Below are 15,795 nucleotides of genomic sequence, written 5' to 3'. Positions count from 1 at the left end.
AAATTATCATCCACATTAGAGCTGCAAATTCAGCAGCTGCAATACATCTCAACCACTCTTGGGCCTGAAGTAAACACTAGTAAAACATCATAGTAGTTCATAACGATGTCCTTAATACCCTATCCCATGTGGGGAAGCTAGCCTGCATATGCTTCCCCAATAGTCTCCCTTGGAATGATAGTACTGCTACTGTCTTGCCTTTTACCGACAATAGGATGCAGGGTGCAGAATGACATTCCGTGCACTTCCCAGGCGCTACTGCTTGACTCGAGGCCCCAAGGCTGGAGAATCAAGCAGCATGCAACTGTCCTGCAACATGTTTTTTGACAAATTCAACTATCCAAGACTGCCGCACTGATTCAAGTGTGCACACACTTTAAAGGCACAAGCATAGCAGCAGAAAAGAGAGGACAAGTGCTCAGTGCCAGGTGGATTCAAAACATAACCAGAACATTACAGGAAATAATCTTCTGCTACGCTTTTGAACATATGATGAACTAGGAACGCTGATTCAACAAGGTTTTCTTGAGGGGGCCGGGAGTGAGCAATGCCTGCCTCTACAGAGTCCCTGAGCAGTTAGTTGTACAGATTCGATCACACTTGTCTAGAGCGCTCGAGCAGTGCTGTGCAGAGTAATCGAACTTACATTAAAAGGTAGGCACTATTTTTAGGGATAATAATGGCACATTAGCACTGCAGCAGAGCCATGTGTACCGCACAAATGCAAGCATATCGCCTGCAATAAAACAGCTGCGTTAAGATTTGTCTTAATTTCTCCGCGGCATTGTGTTCTAGCGCTCTAGACAAGCATGATAGACTCTGTACACTGGGCCTCACCTCACATGCCCTGGAGCTACTCGAGTCTACGAGCTGTGCCAGTCATCCTTGTGGGGGTGTTGCCACCTTGGGCGTGTGTGGATGCCGCCTCTGCTGCAAGATGTGCCTCAAGTTTGTGAAGGCTTACGGATGGCTCTAGAGCGCTTAATTGCAGATACATGGGTCAAGAATCAATTTCAGGAGGACTCACCTCGCTCCTACCCTTTTGCCGCATGACTACATGTTAGCGTCAAGAGCAGGTGCCAGCGTAGCAGCAGCACTTGCACCATGCCACCACTCAGAGGAAACTCTCTCACTTTGGCATCGGAAACTCAGCCAGAGCGGCCGCGAGAGAGGCCCGGATATCTTCCCAGAGCGCACTGCAGCGGGCGCTTTACGCTACATATATCCAAGCATAGCAGAGCTAAGCCTCTGCCAATTTTTATGAACAAATATTACCTGGAACCAAGCTTTTGCGATTTATTTCTGCATCGTTAACATGTAAACTGGGCAAAAGGGAACACGCACAGAACCCATTAACACATACACTTTCGTCACCTTAACATCAATATGGGAAGTGATGAAAACAATCTCTACAGTGCCAATCAGATGTTCCATTTTTTACATTTTGAGTGCAGAACACAAGAACACAGTCAAATATCGGAAATTACTGCGTGATGAACCTTTTTGCTAGTTTCATACTTCAGGGTGGAAGGGTGTCTAATCAATGCAGCTCACCCTTTCCCATATTATCAGAATGGCTGTGAACAAAACTATCTGCAGTTTGCAGCACAGAGAAAGCAGCTTCAAGCTGACTGATCAGTGCTATATAGCAGCGGTTCCTGGGATGTGAACATCTGTAGTAAAAGCTTATTTTTCCACGAGGCACCATGAAATGTACCATATATCACTAGACTCGTCCAACTAGACCACTTTATTTCAAATATAAGCTTCACTGGTACAACTAGCTTGTAGGTCCCAAACTTATTCCCAATTTCAACTCCACTGGCGACTACCATCCCCAAAAGCAGAAACTATGTTTGTTTAAATGCCCCGTCGGGGTGGTGCAGTGGTAAGACGCCCGACTACTGTGCCGGAGTTCCCGGGATCGAATCCCGGCCTCGGCGGCTGCGTTTCGATGGAGGCGAAACGAAGTGGCGTCCGTGTGCTGTGCGATGTCAGCGCACGTTAAAGATCCCCAGGTGGTCGAAATTACTCCGTAGCCCTCCACTACGACCCCCCTTTCTCTCTATCCACTTTCACTCCCACCTTCATCCCTTCCCTTACGGCGCGGTTCAGGTGTCCACAGAGCAAGTGTGACAGATACTGCGCCTTTCCCTTCCTATGAACCAACCAACCAACCAATGTTTGTTTAAAATAATTTTCCTTCACGATTTATTACTTTGGACGACTCGATTTATGAACAGTTCTGCTTGGGGATCAAGCTATCCATACTAATAAGACAAGACTGTATATGCTATGTACTCTAAACCTATACTCCCCCCCTTTTCCTTCTTTACTGTTAATCCTCTTTGTCTTCTTTTATTATTAATTATTATTCTAGGTTATCCATGTCCTAAGCAATATTACGTCTAGTTTGGGCTACAATGCCTCCTGTTGGTTAATAAGGCAGAACAATTTTTTGTTCTAGAAAGGAACTGATGAATCGGGTGATAAATGTTACGCACCTTCGCTGTATGAGCTGCTCGAGGCTTCCGCCGTTGATGTACTCTGTGAGGGCGTGCAGCTGGCCCTGGTGCACACAGACACCCAGAAAGCGCAGAATATTGCGATGCGACAACCGGTTCAGCAGCTGCACCTCGCGCAACATGTTGGGCCTGTTGCTGCTCGAGGTGTTCATCTTCAGCACGCATACCTGCACGCGGCAATACGCCATGTGACCGGGAGGCTGCAATAGTGCGCATGAAGCATCCACCTGTTGTGCATGTACAATCTAGAGCGTAAGACCAGGAAGCAAGGTGTGAAGGTGTGAACAATATCATCATCAGCAGCCGGAATATATCCACTGTAGGGCAAAGACCTCTTCCATTTTCCTCCAATTAACCCGGTCCTGTGCTAGCTGCTTCCATATGACCCCTGCGAGCTACTTAACCTCATCCATCCATCTAAACTTTCTGCCCACCCCTGCTGCGCTTACATTCCCTTGAAACCTACCCATGCCCATTTCTTCTTGATGTCAACTACAATATCACCAACGAGATATTTCTCTTATGCATTCTACCGCTTCTTATCTCTTTAACGTTACGCCTACCATTTTCCATTCCATACCTCTTTGCACTGACTTCAACTCCACGCTTCAGCCCCATAGGTGAGTACCGGTAAGATGCAACTGTTACATACTTTCATCTTGAGTGATACCGGTAAGTTGGCAGTCAATGTTCGAGTACATTCCAAATGCGCTCTATCCCAATCTTACTCTCCTAGTTATTTCCCTTCATTGTCTGAATCTGCACTTACTACCTGTCCCAAGTAGACATATTTGCCTACCCCTTCCATCGCTTTGCTACCTATTTTAAACTGCCGTTTCTTTCCCAGGCCATTCAACATCACCCTAGTCTTGTGCGTGTTTTCAGGCCTACCTTTCCGCATCTCCTCTCTAGATCATTAATCATTTGCTGCAATGTCATCAGCGGATCGCAGATTACTGAGATATTCTACATCAGCCCTGATCTCTAACTGCTCCCATTCCATGTCTCCGAATACATCCTCTAAGCAAGCTGTAAATACCACTGGGTAGACGGTATCTCCTTGCCTAACACCTTTCTTAATTGGAATTTGATCACTTTCTTTATGCAGTAGTATGGCTGCGGTGCAACCATTATAAATATCTACCAGTACTTTCACATACGGCTCGTCTACCCCCTTATTTCGCAATGCCAGCATCACCGCCGAGGTTTCTACTGAGTCAAATGCTTTTACGTCATCAATGAATGCTAAGTATAAAAGCTCGTTATATTCCGAGCATTTTTCTATCACCTGGTTGATGGTATGGATATGATCGATAGTAGAGTACCGTTTCCGAAAACCTGCTTGATCCTTTGCTTGATTGCAGTCTAAGGTTGTCCTGATTCTATTAGCGATTACATTAGTAAATACCTTATACGTAACAGACAGCAAGCTAATTGGTCTGTAATTTTTAATGTCCTCAGCGACCCCTTTCTTATGAATGAGAATAATGTTTGCATTCTTCCATGGTTCCGGTACCGTCGATGACACCAGGCACTGCGTATACAGGGTGGCCAGTTTTTCTAGCACGATATCCCCCCCGTCCTTCAACAAATCTGTAGTTATCTGATCCTCTCCAGCTGATTTCCCCCCTTTTCATAGTTTCTAACGCTTTCTTGACCTCGTCCTTCGTCACTGGTGGAACATCTGACTGTTTTTCCCTACCGCCAATCTCATTACGGTCCTGACTACCTTGGCTACTGTAGAGATCTGTATAGAACTCCTCGGCTACTTTGACTATCTTGTTCATATTCGTGATGATGTTGCCCGCCTTGTCCCTTATCGCATACATCTGGTTTTTGCCTATGCCCAATTTCTTCTTTACTGCTTTAAGGCTTCCCCCATTCTTTACAGCATGCTCAATTTTCTTCGTGTTATACTTCATTATATCGGCCACCTTGCGCTTATAGATTAGTTTTGATATCTCGGCCAATTCTATCTGGTCTGCTGGATTGGAAGTTTTCATACTCTGGCGTTTCCTAATCAAATCTTTCGTCTCCTTAGACAGCTTACCAGTATCCTCTCTAACTATCCTACCGCCTACTTCTACAGTGCACTCAGTAATGATATCTCGGAAATTATCGTTCATTGCTTCTAGGGTAATGTCGCCATCCTCGGTTAGAGCTGAATATCATTTTGTAGCGAGATCCTGAGCTCTTCTGCCCTCTCCCTCACGGCTAATTCGTTGATGGGTTTCTTTCTTACTAATCTGTTGCGTTCCTTCTTCAGATTTAGGCTAATTCGGGACCTCATCATCCTGTGGTCACTGCATCGCACTTTCCCGATTACCTCTACATCTTGCATAATGGCGGGGGTGGAACACAATATGAAGTCAATTTCATTTTTAGTCTCCCTGTTAGGACTTTTCCATATCCATTTCCGGTTCTCCTGTTTGCTGAAGAAGGTATTCATGATTCTCTGCAAACTCAACTAGTAACTCCCCCTTGCTTTTCCTATAGCCAATGCCATAGTCACCTACTGCCTGGTCTCCTGCCTGCTTTTTCCCTACCTTGGAATTGAAGTCGCCCATTAGTACAGTATACTGCGTCTTTACTTTTTGAATGGCCGATTCTACATCTTCGTAGAAGCTTTCAACTGCCTGGTCATCATAACTACATGTAGGTGCATAGGCCTGTACAACCTTCAGTTTATACCACTTATTAAGCCTAATTACGATGCCTGCCACCCTCTCATTAATAATATAGAATTCATCTATATTACCCGCTATATACTTACTGACAAGGAAACCTACTCCTAGTTCTCGCCTCTCCGATAAGCCTCGATAACACAGTACTTGCCCATCCTTCAGTACAGTATATGCCTCATTCGGCCTCCTAACCTCACTAAGCCCTATGACATCCCATTTCATACCCTCTAGTTCCTCTAACAGCACTGCTAAACTAGCTTCGCTAGCTAGAGTTCTAGCGTTAAACGTTGCCAAGGTCAGTTTCCAATGGCAGCCTGTCCAGCTGAGCCAGAAATTCTTAGCATCCCTTGCTGCGTCACAGGCCTGACCGCCGCCGTGGTCAGTTGTTCCGCAGCCGCTGGTGACTGAGGGCCGGGCTTTTATGGAACTAATCATGAGAGGTTGCGGCCAATTACTACATCAGGGTGGCCAACTCCTGTTCTGGTGAGGGAGTGCGTTGCCGGAGGTGTTTACCGGCATCAGGTTGCACCCCAAACCTGTTTATGCAATTCCATCGACCTGCGGTCTCTTTTTTTTTTTTATCCGGTGGAGAACTGCGCTGTACCGGGATTTGAGCCCTGGTCCTCTTGCATGCGAGGCGAATGCTCTGCCGCTACACCACCGCTGCACCGTTATTATTATTATTATTATTAGAGCTATTATTAGAAACTTAAGTTTCTGATTTGTCAGGGCCAGTTATTTTTACCCTCTCTTTTCTTTCTGCAGTTAGAGGGTTGGGCCGCCGATGTGGCGGGGGCGTGATTGTGCTCATTACATCAGATGTGCTGGACGTGCACAAGGCACCTCCCATAGCTGTGAGTTAGGCCTCCCCGTGTGAGGAGAGGGCCGGCCAACTTAACCGTCTGCACAAACTGCTTGGAGGGTAGTGGAGTAGCATTAGCTACCTCCAACTGGTCCTGGCCGAGGTTCACTGAGTGTGGCCTCTCCAGGGGCCGAGGAACGCTGTGATGCCGCACCCTTATCTATCACAGCGGAGTAGGATGGTTTTTGGACCATCAGTCTACTGCGAGCTTCTTTGCACGTTATATTTGTGTTACTTTCAAGGTTACAATTTCCTTTTCTTTTTTCCAAGTTGGACAGAATCGTGAATATGCTGGGTGGTTTCCTTCGCAGTTGTCACAGAGATGTGGTTCGACTTGGCAGACGTCCGCAGAATGTTCGTGAGAAGCACATTTGGTACATGTGAGCTGGCTGCAGCAACTTTGGGACCCATGGCCATATTTCTGGCAATTATAGCAACGATGTGGGTTTGGGATATAGGGCTTCAATGTCATCTTTGTATAGCCTACCTCAACAGTGTCGGGCAGTTTACGTGATGCAAAGGTAACGACTATGTGATAGGGGGCAATTTCTTTGTTGTCATGTCTCACCTTGACGCGGTAAACATTTCGCACATTTTGTTCTTTCAATCCTTCCAAGAGTTCTCCTGTCACATATTTGAGGTCATTGTCTGAGATGACTCCCCGTATGGTGTTCAGTGATCTGTGTTTAGTGATGGTCAATGGGACTTCTCCAGAGTTGGTTATTCCAGGCAGCTTTTCAGACTCGTAGCTGTATAGCACTTCTAAAAGAAGGTCACCATTGGCTAGTTCTTTTTAGTTTGTAGCCTTGACCTAGCTTCTCTGTCAGAGCCTTTGTAACCAGGAATGGGGAGATTAGGTGTGCAGTTTTCTCGGCATCTTAGCTGTGGATAACATGGAAGCGAGGGAAATTCATGTTTTTTTTTTTTTTTTTTTTTAAAGTTGGCTGTTTCATCAGTGTGCCCCCTTTTCGGAGGGCGATTTGTTGAAAGGGAAGAAGTAGCTATAAAATTAGACTGTTGTTTGGCCACGGTGCCAGCCACCCACCATAGAGTCCAACAAGGGGATGGGACAGAAACTTGTGCACAAGTCCTGCCCACGCCATATATGGCATAACTCAGGGTGGTTAGCCATACAAGGTTAACCTTCGTCGCCTGGAAGTAGGATGAGATTAAGAAGGTAGGAGAAGACAGGACAATTGTAAGAAAGAGGATAGGAAAGTGAAAGATAGAGGGGAGAACAGGAAAAGGCGACTGCCGATTTAGCCCGGGTGAGTCAGCCCGGATGTGCCGCCTATGGAAAGCGTGGGCCAAAGAGGTGTGTTGCCTCTACCGGGGAGCCTTAAAGGTCCAAACACTCGGCATCGGCTCAACCACCAGGATCCCCTTTTCCCCAGACACGGCGATGCCACGCACAGCTAAGCGCGGGTGCTCGGAGTCCGTGATGTCGCACAGTACACACAAGCATCTGCTTTAGCAGATGCCCCCTGCAGGGTATATGCATTTACTGAATGATCGATAATTCCTTCAGTACTCCACGAAGGAAGACATGCAAAAACTCCTTTTGTTGTGTAGAACTACACAAATTCTTTTCCTTTTCTTTTCTGCTGCCTCGTGGCTACTAGTGCAGCCTCCAAGGCATTTAAAACGATTAGAACTTCTGCATTAGGCCATAGCTTTCTTTTACTGTGCATGAGATTTAAATCTCAATGCGATGTGAAAGCGCTAACCACTAGAGGCGACAATTCGCGGCAGTACGATAGACGACAGCATTTCGCGGTGGCCTGAGGATCACTATATAGTCACGCCACTCAAGTTCTGGGTTTTTAGAAAATTTCGCCTGTCACCCAGAAGCAGGTCCTGAGGCCGCCAATCACAGAAGGATTGGTGTATGCAACTTCCATTCCAGCTTTTTTGCAAGTAACGTTCATTTTTAGAGTCTGGTTTGAGCGAAGAAACTGCAGACACTCACTTCATCTGACCAATGCATATCAGTGCATCGAGAGAGTTCAAGTAAAAACTTGATAGGAAAAGAAAGGCTAGTGTGGCTAGACATCGTTAATTTTAGAAAGCAACAAGAGAAAGTCATTTCTTGCATGTCTGCATTGCCATGTACCTCGGTGCACCATTCCACTGTGTCGCGCTGAAATGAGATGCGTTACAAGAATTTTCATCAGTGTTTTATCCTACTTCATGCTGTTTAGTCATAGAAACAAGATACTAGCATAACTATATACAGCCCTTGACGATGAGGCAGCAGCAACAGAAAAACACTGAAAATGCACCGTTTTGTCGCCGAGTGCTGTCACTTCGTGCACCAGCGGCAATGACGGGCGATAGCGTCGTTGTTGCCACTGGTGCATCGCCAAGGTATGTCACCTCATGCGGTTGCATTTAAGGGATGCCGTAGTGGAGAGGGCAGCAGGTAAATTTTGACCTCTTCAATGGATGGACACTAGCCCCACACAGTATGTGGGTACCTTACCCTTTGGTAAAGCTGACTCTCGACCTCTTGGAAAGCAAAGAAAGCTTTCAGGCAATAGCTTCCTATTCTCGGCACCCTGGCTGGAATGAATCCAGGCTCCCTTCTCTCGGATTTGTGTGAAAGAAACAAAGAAAGCAGCGACCCAGTAACAATAGCCTTTCTTTAACACAAAATCAAGGAGCACCAACCTGGCCTGTAGTTCGGTGCGTGACCTTGTAGACCTCGGAGAAGAAGCCTGAGCCAATCTTCTCCGAGGTGAAATCATCGAGGCGGGTGAGGGCGGCCACCGCATGGCGCAGCGCCTGGCACGTAGACCGTGTCGGGGGATCCAGCGCACGGCAGGCCCCCAGGCAACAGCGCATCACTGGCCCCTGCAATGCTGCGTGTGAGCTGCTCTGCCATGCACCACAAGAGGACCACACAAATCCCATGCTAGCTGAAAGAGAAGGCACCACAAAGGGGCCCAGAAAAAGACACCACGCTCCTTCGCAATGGCTGCCCACAATGCTGGTTTACTGCAGGAGAGGGCAAATATGACGCATGCACAACAGTTCTGCTTGGTTCGCTCACTGTTTGCCCACATGACTGGACTCATTGCCCTGATAGAGGCAAGCAGTTGTTTAGCACTCTGTGGTCTCCCTTCTTCCTCTGACCACATCCATTTCAGAGTGCCATTGTGAAAATGGTAAACAAAACAGCAAGACTCTCAAATGTGTCATTCTGAACATGTGCTGCTTTGCTATGCAAGCACATGTCCCAAAAACTGACACAGTAATCCCAGCATGTAAATGTAGCTGTCAAGCTCAGAAGTGGGAGGTGCGAGCATTTTGGAGCAAAAAAAAAATTAAAAAAAGATACTTTTGGAGCATTAGAGTAAGTTTTCAAGCATATGCTTCGAGGGTCAAACACCTTTAATACTGCAATGTTCTATTCCCGACACACACACAAAAAAATAAAAAATTCCTTTACAATTGTAAAGGAATTGTTCATTTTTTTTTGGAAAGGCTTCTAGTCATTCCTGCCTACATACATAACGCTCCAAGTATGCATTTGTGTGATGTAGGCTTGACATACTCGTTTTCACAGAATAAGTACTAGAACAATTTGTGTAGGTTTTTTTAGCCAGACAAGTTTGTGGTATCTGCTTTGATCGCTGCTCTTGCTTCCCTCTCCGCCGGCGATTCAGAAGGTTGGGCCAAGATGCTATGTAACAAGCACATAAGATTTTATTGCAATTGACTCCTTCCAACCTCTTGCAGCTGCTTTTAAATGTATTTACGAGCTTATATTTATTAGGCTCCATGCTTCTTTGGTTTATGAAATGTTATGTAAAATAGGCACAGCAGGAGATGCAGTATGCTTCTGCCAGCTGTGTGCTGCCACCACTTCGACCATGATTGCCCCATAGCATATACATGCAACATGCCATCAGCCTTCTGTGCTTCTCACAATCAATCGAATTCGATTGCATCACATTTTTCTATAGGCAATTCAATGCCACTGTGCAGCAGAAACCAGTGTTCTGCTAAATTCGACAACAAAACATTGGGGCAGCAGCTTGGGGGCAGTTTTGGTGCCATATTGCGTTTTGGAGAGGGGAAAGCAGTTTGGAGTAGAATGAAGCAGCACTTCGCCCCCCGATCATGCTTCTAATGAAAGCATGAAAGCAGCATGCATAAGTGTTTCTGCTCTCACTGAGCGAGAGCTTTTTGCGCATAAATGTTGCCTCTTTTTTTTCTATCATTCACACGTACATGTACAATTTTTTTTTTTTTTTTTCAGGTCAGGTACATGCACGCGATGGTTGAGCTACCATGTATAGTCAAGTACTATTGCCCTCACCTGAATAAATAGAGCCGAGTCTTATACACCAATTTTTTGTTGAAAGCCTCTAAATATGAAGGGTGCATCTTATACAAAGGTGTGTCTTATAAACCGGAAAATATGGTACAATCCACGCAGTGATTTGTTTGCTGCATTAAATATAGAAAGGATGCATTACTTGGACAAAACAGCAGTGAAATGTTAATGTTACGGCCAGATGACCTTTGCTGCACTCCCGACTTCCCTTGGACATGCATATATATTCCCACTTTTCGTCATTCCCCACAAGGTGGTTTTAACGTGAGGCGCATCAGATGTACCCAACTCAGATGCCAACTTGTCTTGAACAGCTGCTGGTCCTAAAAGATGAGCTCCTTGCAACAGGGAACCTACTCTGTCCATAGCTGCAGAAAGGCCTCCCACACGAGTGGTGCCCAACCACTCCTCTGATGCATGCAAAGCCTTACAGGTCCACATCAAAATGAAATGTGGGCAATGTATCATGAAGGGGCAACAAATAAAAGTTGGCCTGCACCGGCCCTCATTAGACAAACATGTATTGCTTCTGTCTACACTCAAACTGATGCCACGCATGCTTTACACACATCATGCAAGTCAGATCAAACAAATCTTACGATGGGAGCTGCCACACGAAAAGATTTTTCCAGTCAGAAAATTGGATGGAATTGTTCAAGTTGTTAACTGCCTAAGCTCATTAGAAGAGTTCTGATAAGAAAAAAGAAGTGTTCAGTTCAGTTTTATTCCTTAAAGGCCCCCTTTTCAGGAAGTGTTACATAAATGCAAACAAACAGTAATGATTATTTAACATTGAAGATGATTTGTTGCACGCGCTTGAAAAACAGATGGCGAAGCGATAATGACGATGCCATACACTTGATAATGTGAACAAACAGCAATGATTATTTAACATTGAAGATGATCTGTTACACGCGCTTGAAAAACAGATGGCAAAGCGATAACGATGATGTCATAGGGAAGGCCATTCCAGTATGAATCTGTTCGAGAAAAGAACGAAACAGAAAAAGTAGTTGTGTGCGATGGTAGGCGAGCAACATGCAGTGGGTGACTGGTGCGGTGACATATGCGTGCTGCGGCTGTGATGTATGGTGCTAAAAAAAACTTGTGAAAAAGAGCGAAGCTAGCGATGCGGCGACGAAATGAGAGGTGTAGCAATCTGGATTTCACTTTCAAAGTTGAAACACTGGTGTCGTACGAGTATGAGGAATGAATGAACCAGATGGCACAATTTTGAAAAGATTCCAATGCAGTGATTAGATATGCTTGATGTGGGTTCCAGATGGCGGATGCATATTCTAATTTCGGTCTTACCAGTGATTTGTATGCGAGCAGCTTTACCTGAGGTGGGGTAAGACGGAGATGACGTTTAAGGAAACCTAGTGTTTTATTTGCTGTTGAAATGATGTTACTAATATGAACGCGCCATGACAAATCAGGAGAGATGGTGATTTACAGATATTTTTACGATTCTGTTAGCTCAATTGGTGTCTTAGAAACCGAGAAATAAAAGCGATAAGGATTACGACGATGAGAAAAAGACATGAGTTTGCATTTAGTAGGATTAAGGGACATCAACCAATTATTGCACCAGTTTAATACACTGTTCAGATCTGCACGAAGGGGTGTGTTGATCATCACAATTAATGGTACGGTAAATGACACAATCATCCGCGAACATTCTAATATTGCAGGAAACCTGCATGGGCAAGTTGTTACTATATTGTTACGTGGCGGCAATTCGATGAAAACAGGAGACGGAACATGACCGATGGCGATGGTAAAGGACGTTTAATGAAATGTTGCCTGGCCTAGCGCAAGCGCTCCTGTCTGTGCCACTGCTCGCTTCTTCTTCCTTTATGTCATCCGTAGCATGACCAGGGGCCACCGAGCGATCGTCCCGATCGTGGACAAGGAAGTGCACGATGTTGATTGCATGACATGATGATGGGCGTGTCTGGATGCTTGAAGAAGAGGAAGAATAGAATGGCTTGCCGGCACGATGATTGCTGATGAACCTTGGCCCAGGACACTCTCGGGCCACACATTGCCACGACTCGATGGCGGAGGTCAAGGCACGCACCACATGGCATAGGCAGGGGAGGATGTCTTCAAGTGTAGTGTCTTGGGTCGTGGGGTCGTTGGTCGGCACAACAGGTCAGTGGGGTCACATATGGTCATTCAGGCCTCTTCTTGTGTCTTGTGGTCATGTGTGGCGTCTCGGGTCAGTTTCGCCTTTGTTGTATCTTGTGGTCGGAGCAGGGGTACGGGGCGGAGGAACGCAAGGTCTTGCTGAGTCCGACAGGCTGGGGAACAGCCATGCGATGCCTCCTAATCTTTCGCCGAAGGCGCAAGAAGTCACACGGCGCCGAAGCTCCGGACCAGGATAAGGGGCTGATGATGAAGTACCTCGCACCTCCAACCAAATGTTACGTGGTGGCAATCCGATGAAAACAAGAGACGGAACATGACTGCTGACGATGGTAGATGACGTTTAATGAAATGTTGCCTGGCCTAGCGGGAGCGCTCCTGTCTACGCCACTGCTCGCTTCTTCTTTCTTTATATCGTCCGTAGCAATATATTAGGAATAGAAAGGTAAATGAGAAAAGGCTGGCTAGTCTAATGAAGCTGGAGAATGAAGCAATATGAGGACAGATTGTTCGGAGGGAGACCTGCTGCTATGGTATGCCGAATTCTCATTGGCTTCTGTGCCGGGCCAGACTCACACATGTGAACATGCTCCTCTGCAGTCAGTTTAGATGCCCAGTCCCCAAAACCGATGCCAGCAACCAATGCCAACAGCAGATCAACCCCGAAGCTTATTGTCACTGTTGGCAACTCTCTTCCAGCAACAGGAAACTGGTAAGGTACTCCCAGCAATACCGAAGACACTTTTGGGGCCCCAGCAAATGCGCCGGCGCTTCGGGAACCTCTTTGCGCACCCTCGGGGGCCCCGAGAAACTGCAAAGGCGAGCTTCTCGCGTCTGCTCACGGCGACTAGTTTCCTTCACCGGCGTACCTACGTTAGGGAGGCTCGACTGCATTGCCCTAGCGCGCGTGTTCACACAGTGCACACCCTGCTGTTGTACTGCGCACGTGAACGTGCTCGTAAAAATGCAAGTAACAGTTCAAGGTTAGCGCCAGACCAGGAAGTGTCTGTCGCTGTTTGGCTGCCGTGGAGAAAGACAGCTGCGCAGCTTCGGCCACCGTCGACCACGGCGCTTTGAAGCGCGATTGTCGAAACGCGCACCGCACTATCCAGTGTGCCAAGAGAAGCAGTGTGCTTCGTCATGCGACCGAGTTTTTATTTCCCGTCAGGCGAGTACACAATTCGAAACGCAGCGTGAAACGCGATCGTGCCGGCTGCGCTGGATTGACCGCCGGAAGCCGAGTGCGCGTGACGGAAAACCCACGACCCTCCTTCAGGGACAAATTTTTCACGCACCACGGTCGCACGACTGTACGCGCCGCGCCGCCACCGCTGTCGTCGAAAGCGAACACTTAGTCCTCTGACTACACAAACGCGGCGATATTCATCTGCGCTCTAGAAGACAACGGCGCTAGGACGTTTGGCGGCCTCGAAATAACGGAGAAAAAAAAAAAAAAGCATCACGGGGCGAGGGGGTGTTAAGCCGACAAGCAGGCTAGCGTACGTCAGTCGGTTTCACTAAAAAACTGGGTCGGGCCTCGGGCAAAGACGGCGGCTACTACGCCGTAGTGCTCCGGGCTAGGACAAGCAGCGGTCAGTCTGAAACACAGGTCCAAACAGCTGTACGCCGTCGGCTGGCGAGCAGTCGCCGTTCTGATGGCGATTTTCTCGTGCGGGAGGAACGACTTCTTGGACGCGGTTCAAAACGTAACTGGATATCCCCCGGCCGGGCTCCAACGAGGCGCCAGTAGGCTTAGCACACCAAGCCAAGGGGAAAAAATGCACGAAACTCGGCTGCGGGCTCAGCGGAAACACACCCGCAGACACTGGAATCAACACGCGGCTCTTTCCTCACCTAGTCGGAGATGGTGTGGCGTCGGCTCTCGATGTCGACGCGCTCAAGTTACACGACCTCGGAGGACCTCGCTGGCCCATAGCGTCGGAACGACTTCCCCAAGCAGCGTTGCTTTTCACGGGCTGTCTTTCACTGGTTCGGTGTCGCAGCAGAAGGGACGCAGCACGGAGGTCGCACAGGTTTGAGGCGGATATTGGCGCTCTTGTTTCGTTTTCTCTCCTTTTCCGTTGCTCACCGTGGCACTATTAGCGAACTGTAACTTTCCGAAACTCCGTTCCCGGGTAGGCCGACGGCTGACCGTAGATGCCGTTGTTGACTGTTGGTGCTGTCGGCGGGCTGACGGCCACAACTTTCCACAGCAGGAGGCGCTACCTGTACTTTCAGCGGTCATCATCATCGTCCATAGTTAACATGTTGAGTGTTGAGCCGTAGAGAGGGTGTTAGATTAGTATTCTAGTTACAGGAATACACAAAAATAGAATTACTGTATATGCTGCCAACCTTTGGCAGGGCTCTATAACTCCAGGAGGCAATGGCACTACACGAATACACTGTAACCATGGCATATGATGGCATCGTCTGCTTTTGACAGCAGTGAGCTCTCGTTGCGATTGTTCATAGGCTTGTTCATAAGCTCCGGGCGCTCATTTTCCGTTTGGAATCAAATGCGACACCTTTTCGTGCTGCGATGAGAAAGTGTCGACACAAAGTAAAAAAACGCGAAAATTCGATCTTTTTATACTCTAGAACCACTAGAACCACTAGAACTACACGGACAACGAAGACGGAAGTGAAGTGCATTACTTCGCTATGTTCACAGATTTCTGTCCGCAGATCGCGTCAGCAAAATCGTATCCGAATCTCTGGAGGTTAATGAGTTGTGTCAATCGATAGAGGGTGCCGTAATGTTGTTATAAAAATAATTAGGCCCATAAGTTAATTACGTAATTAACTACAGGAAAAAATGTAAAAGTTGTCCGCAGCAGTGTGAGTAATTAAAAAGTGGTAGAGGTTAATGAGTGGTGTCAGTCCATAGAGGGTGACGTAATGTTGTGTCCGAAAAAATAATTAGGCCGATAAGTTAATTAGGTAATTAATTAGAGGCAGAAATTTTAAAAGTAAAGGCGAAAATGGTCTCATTAGCCAATGGCTTGGCGCCACATTTGAATGTATCAATTAAATACTAAAATAGTTAATTAAATAAGTCAATTAAGATGACGTTAAGGATGTGACCTCACGCAACCTGAAATCGAGTCAAACAAGGGCATAGGAAGGGATTGGCTTGCAATTTGAATGTGCCAAAGACTAAAGTAGTTAATTAAGCAGTCAATTAGGATGACGTCAAGGATGTGACGTCACGCAACCGGAAGTAGAGCC

At 46.8% G+C, this 15,795-nt stretch overlaps 1 protein-coding gene across 2 annotated transcripts in view; it reads right to left on the bottom strand.

Moving 5' to 3' along the window:
• cdi (serine/threonine kinase) overlaps positions 1-14,774 on the bottom strand; it is a 45,785-nt gene extending 31,011 nt beyond the window's left edge. The window contains exons 1-3 of one of the 2 annotated variants that reach the window (XM_084576225.1): positions 14,419-14,774; positions 8,742-8,924; positions 2,505-2,692 (exon numbers count right to left, since the gene is read on the bottom strand). In XM_084576225.1, the coding sequence (XP_084432351.1) occupies positions 2,505-2,692; positions 8,742-8,915 (362 nt within the window). In that variant the 5' untranslated portion in view covers positions 8,916-8,924; positions 14,419-14,774. The remainder of the gene's footprint in view (positions 1-2,504; positions 2,693-8,741; positions 8,925-14,418) is intronic. The other variant, XM_084576226.1, reaches the window with a different exon arrangement.
• Positions 14,775-15,795: the final 1,021 nt, after the last annotated feature.

The sequence above is a fragment of the Amblyomma maculatum genome, chromosome 8 (genome assembly GCF_055883805.1).
Source record: "Amblyomma maculatum isolate TAMU_Amacu chromosome 8, ASM5588380v1, whole genome shotgun sequence".
NCBI classification, from domain to species: domain Eukaryota; kingdom Metazoa; phylum Arthropoda; class Arachnida; order Ixodida; family Ixodidae; genus Amblyomma; species Amblyomma maculatum.
The sequence above is the reverse complement of the archived record's forward strand: the minus strand, read 5'-3'. Positions and strand labels throughout refer to the sequence as shown.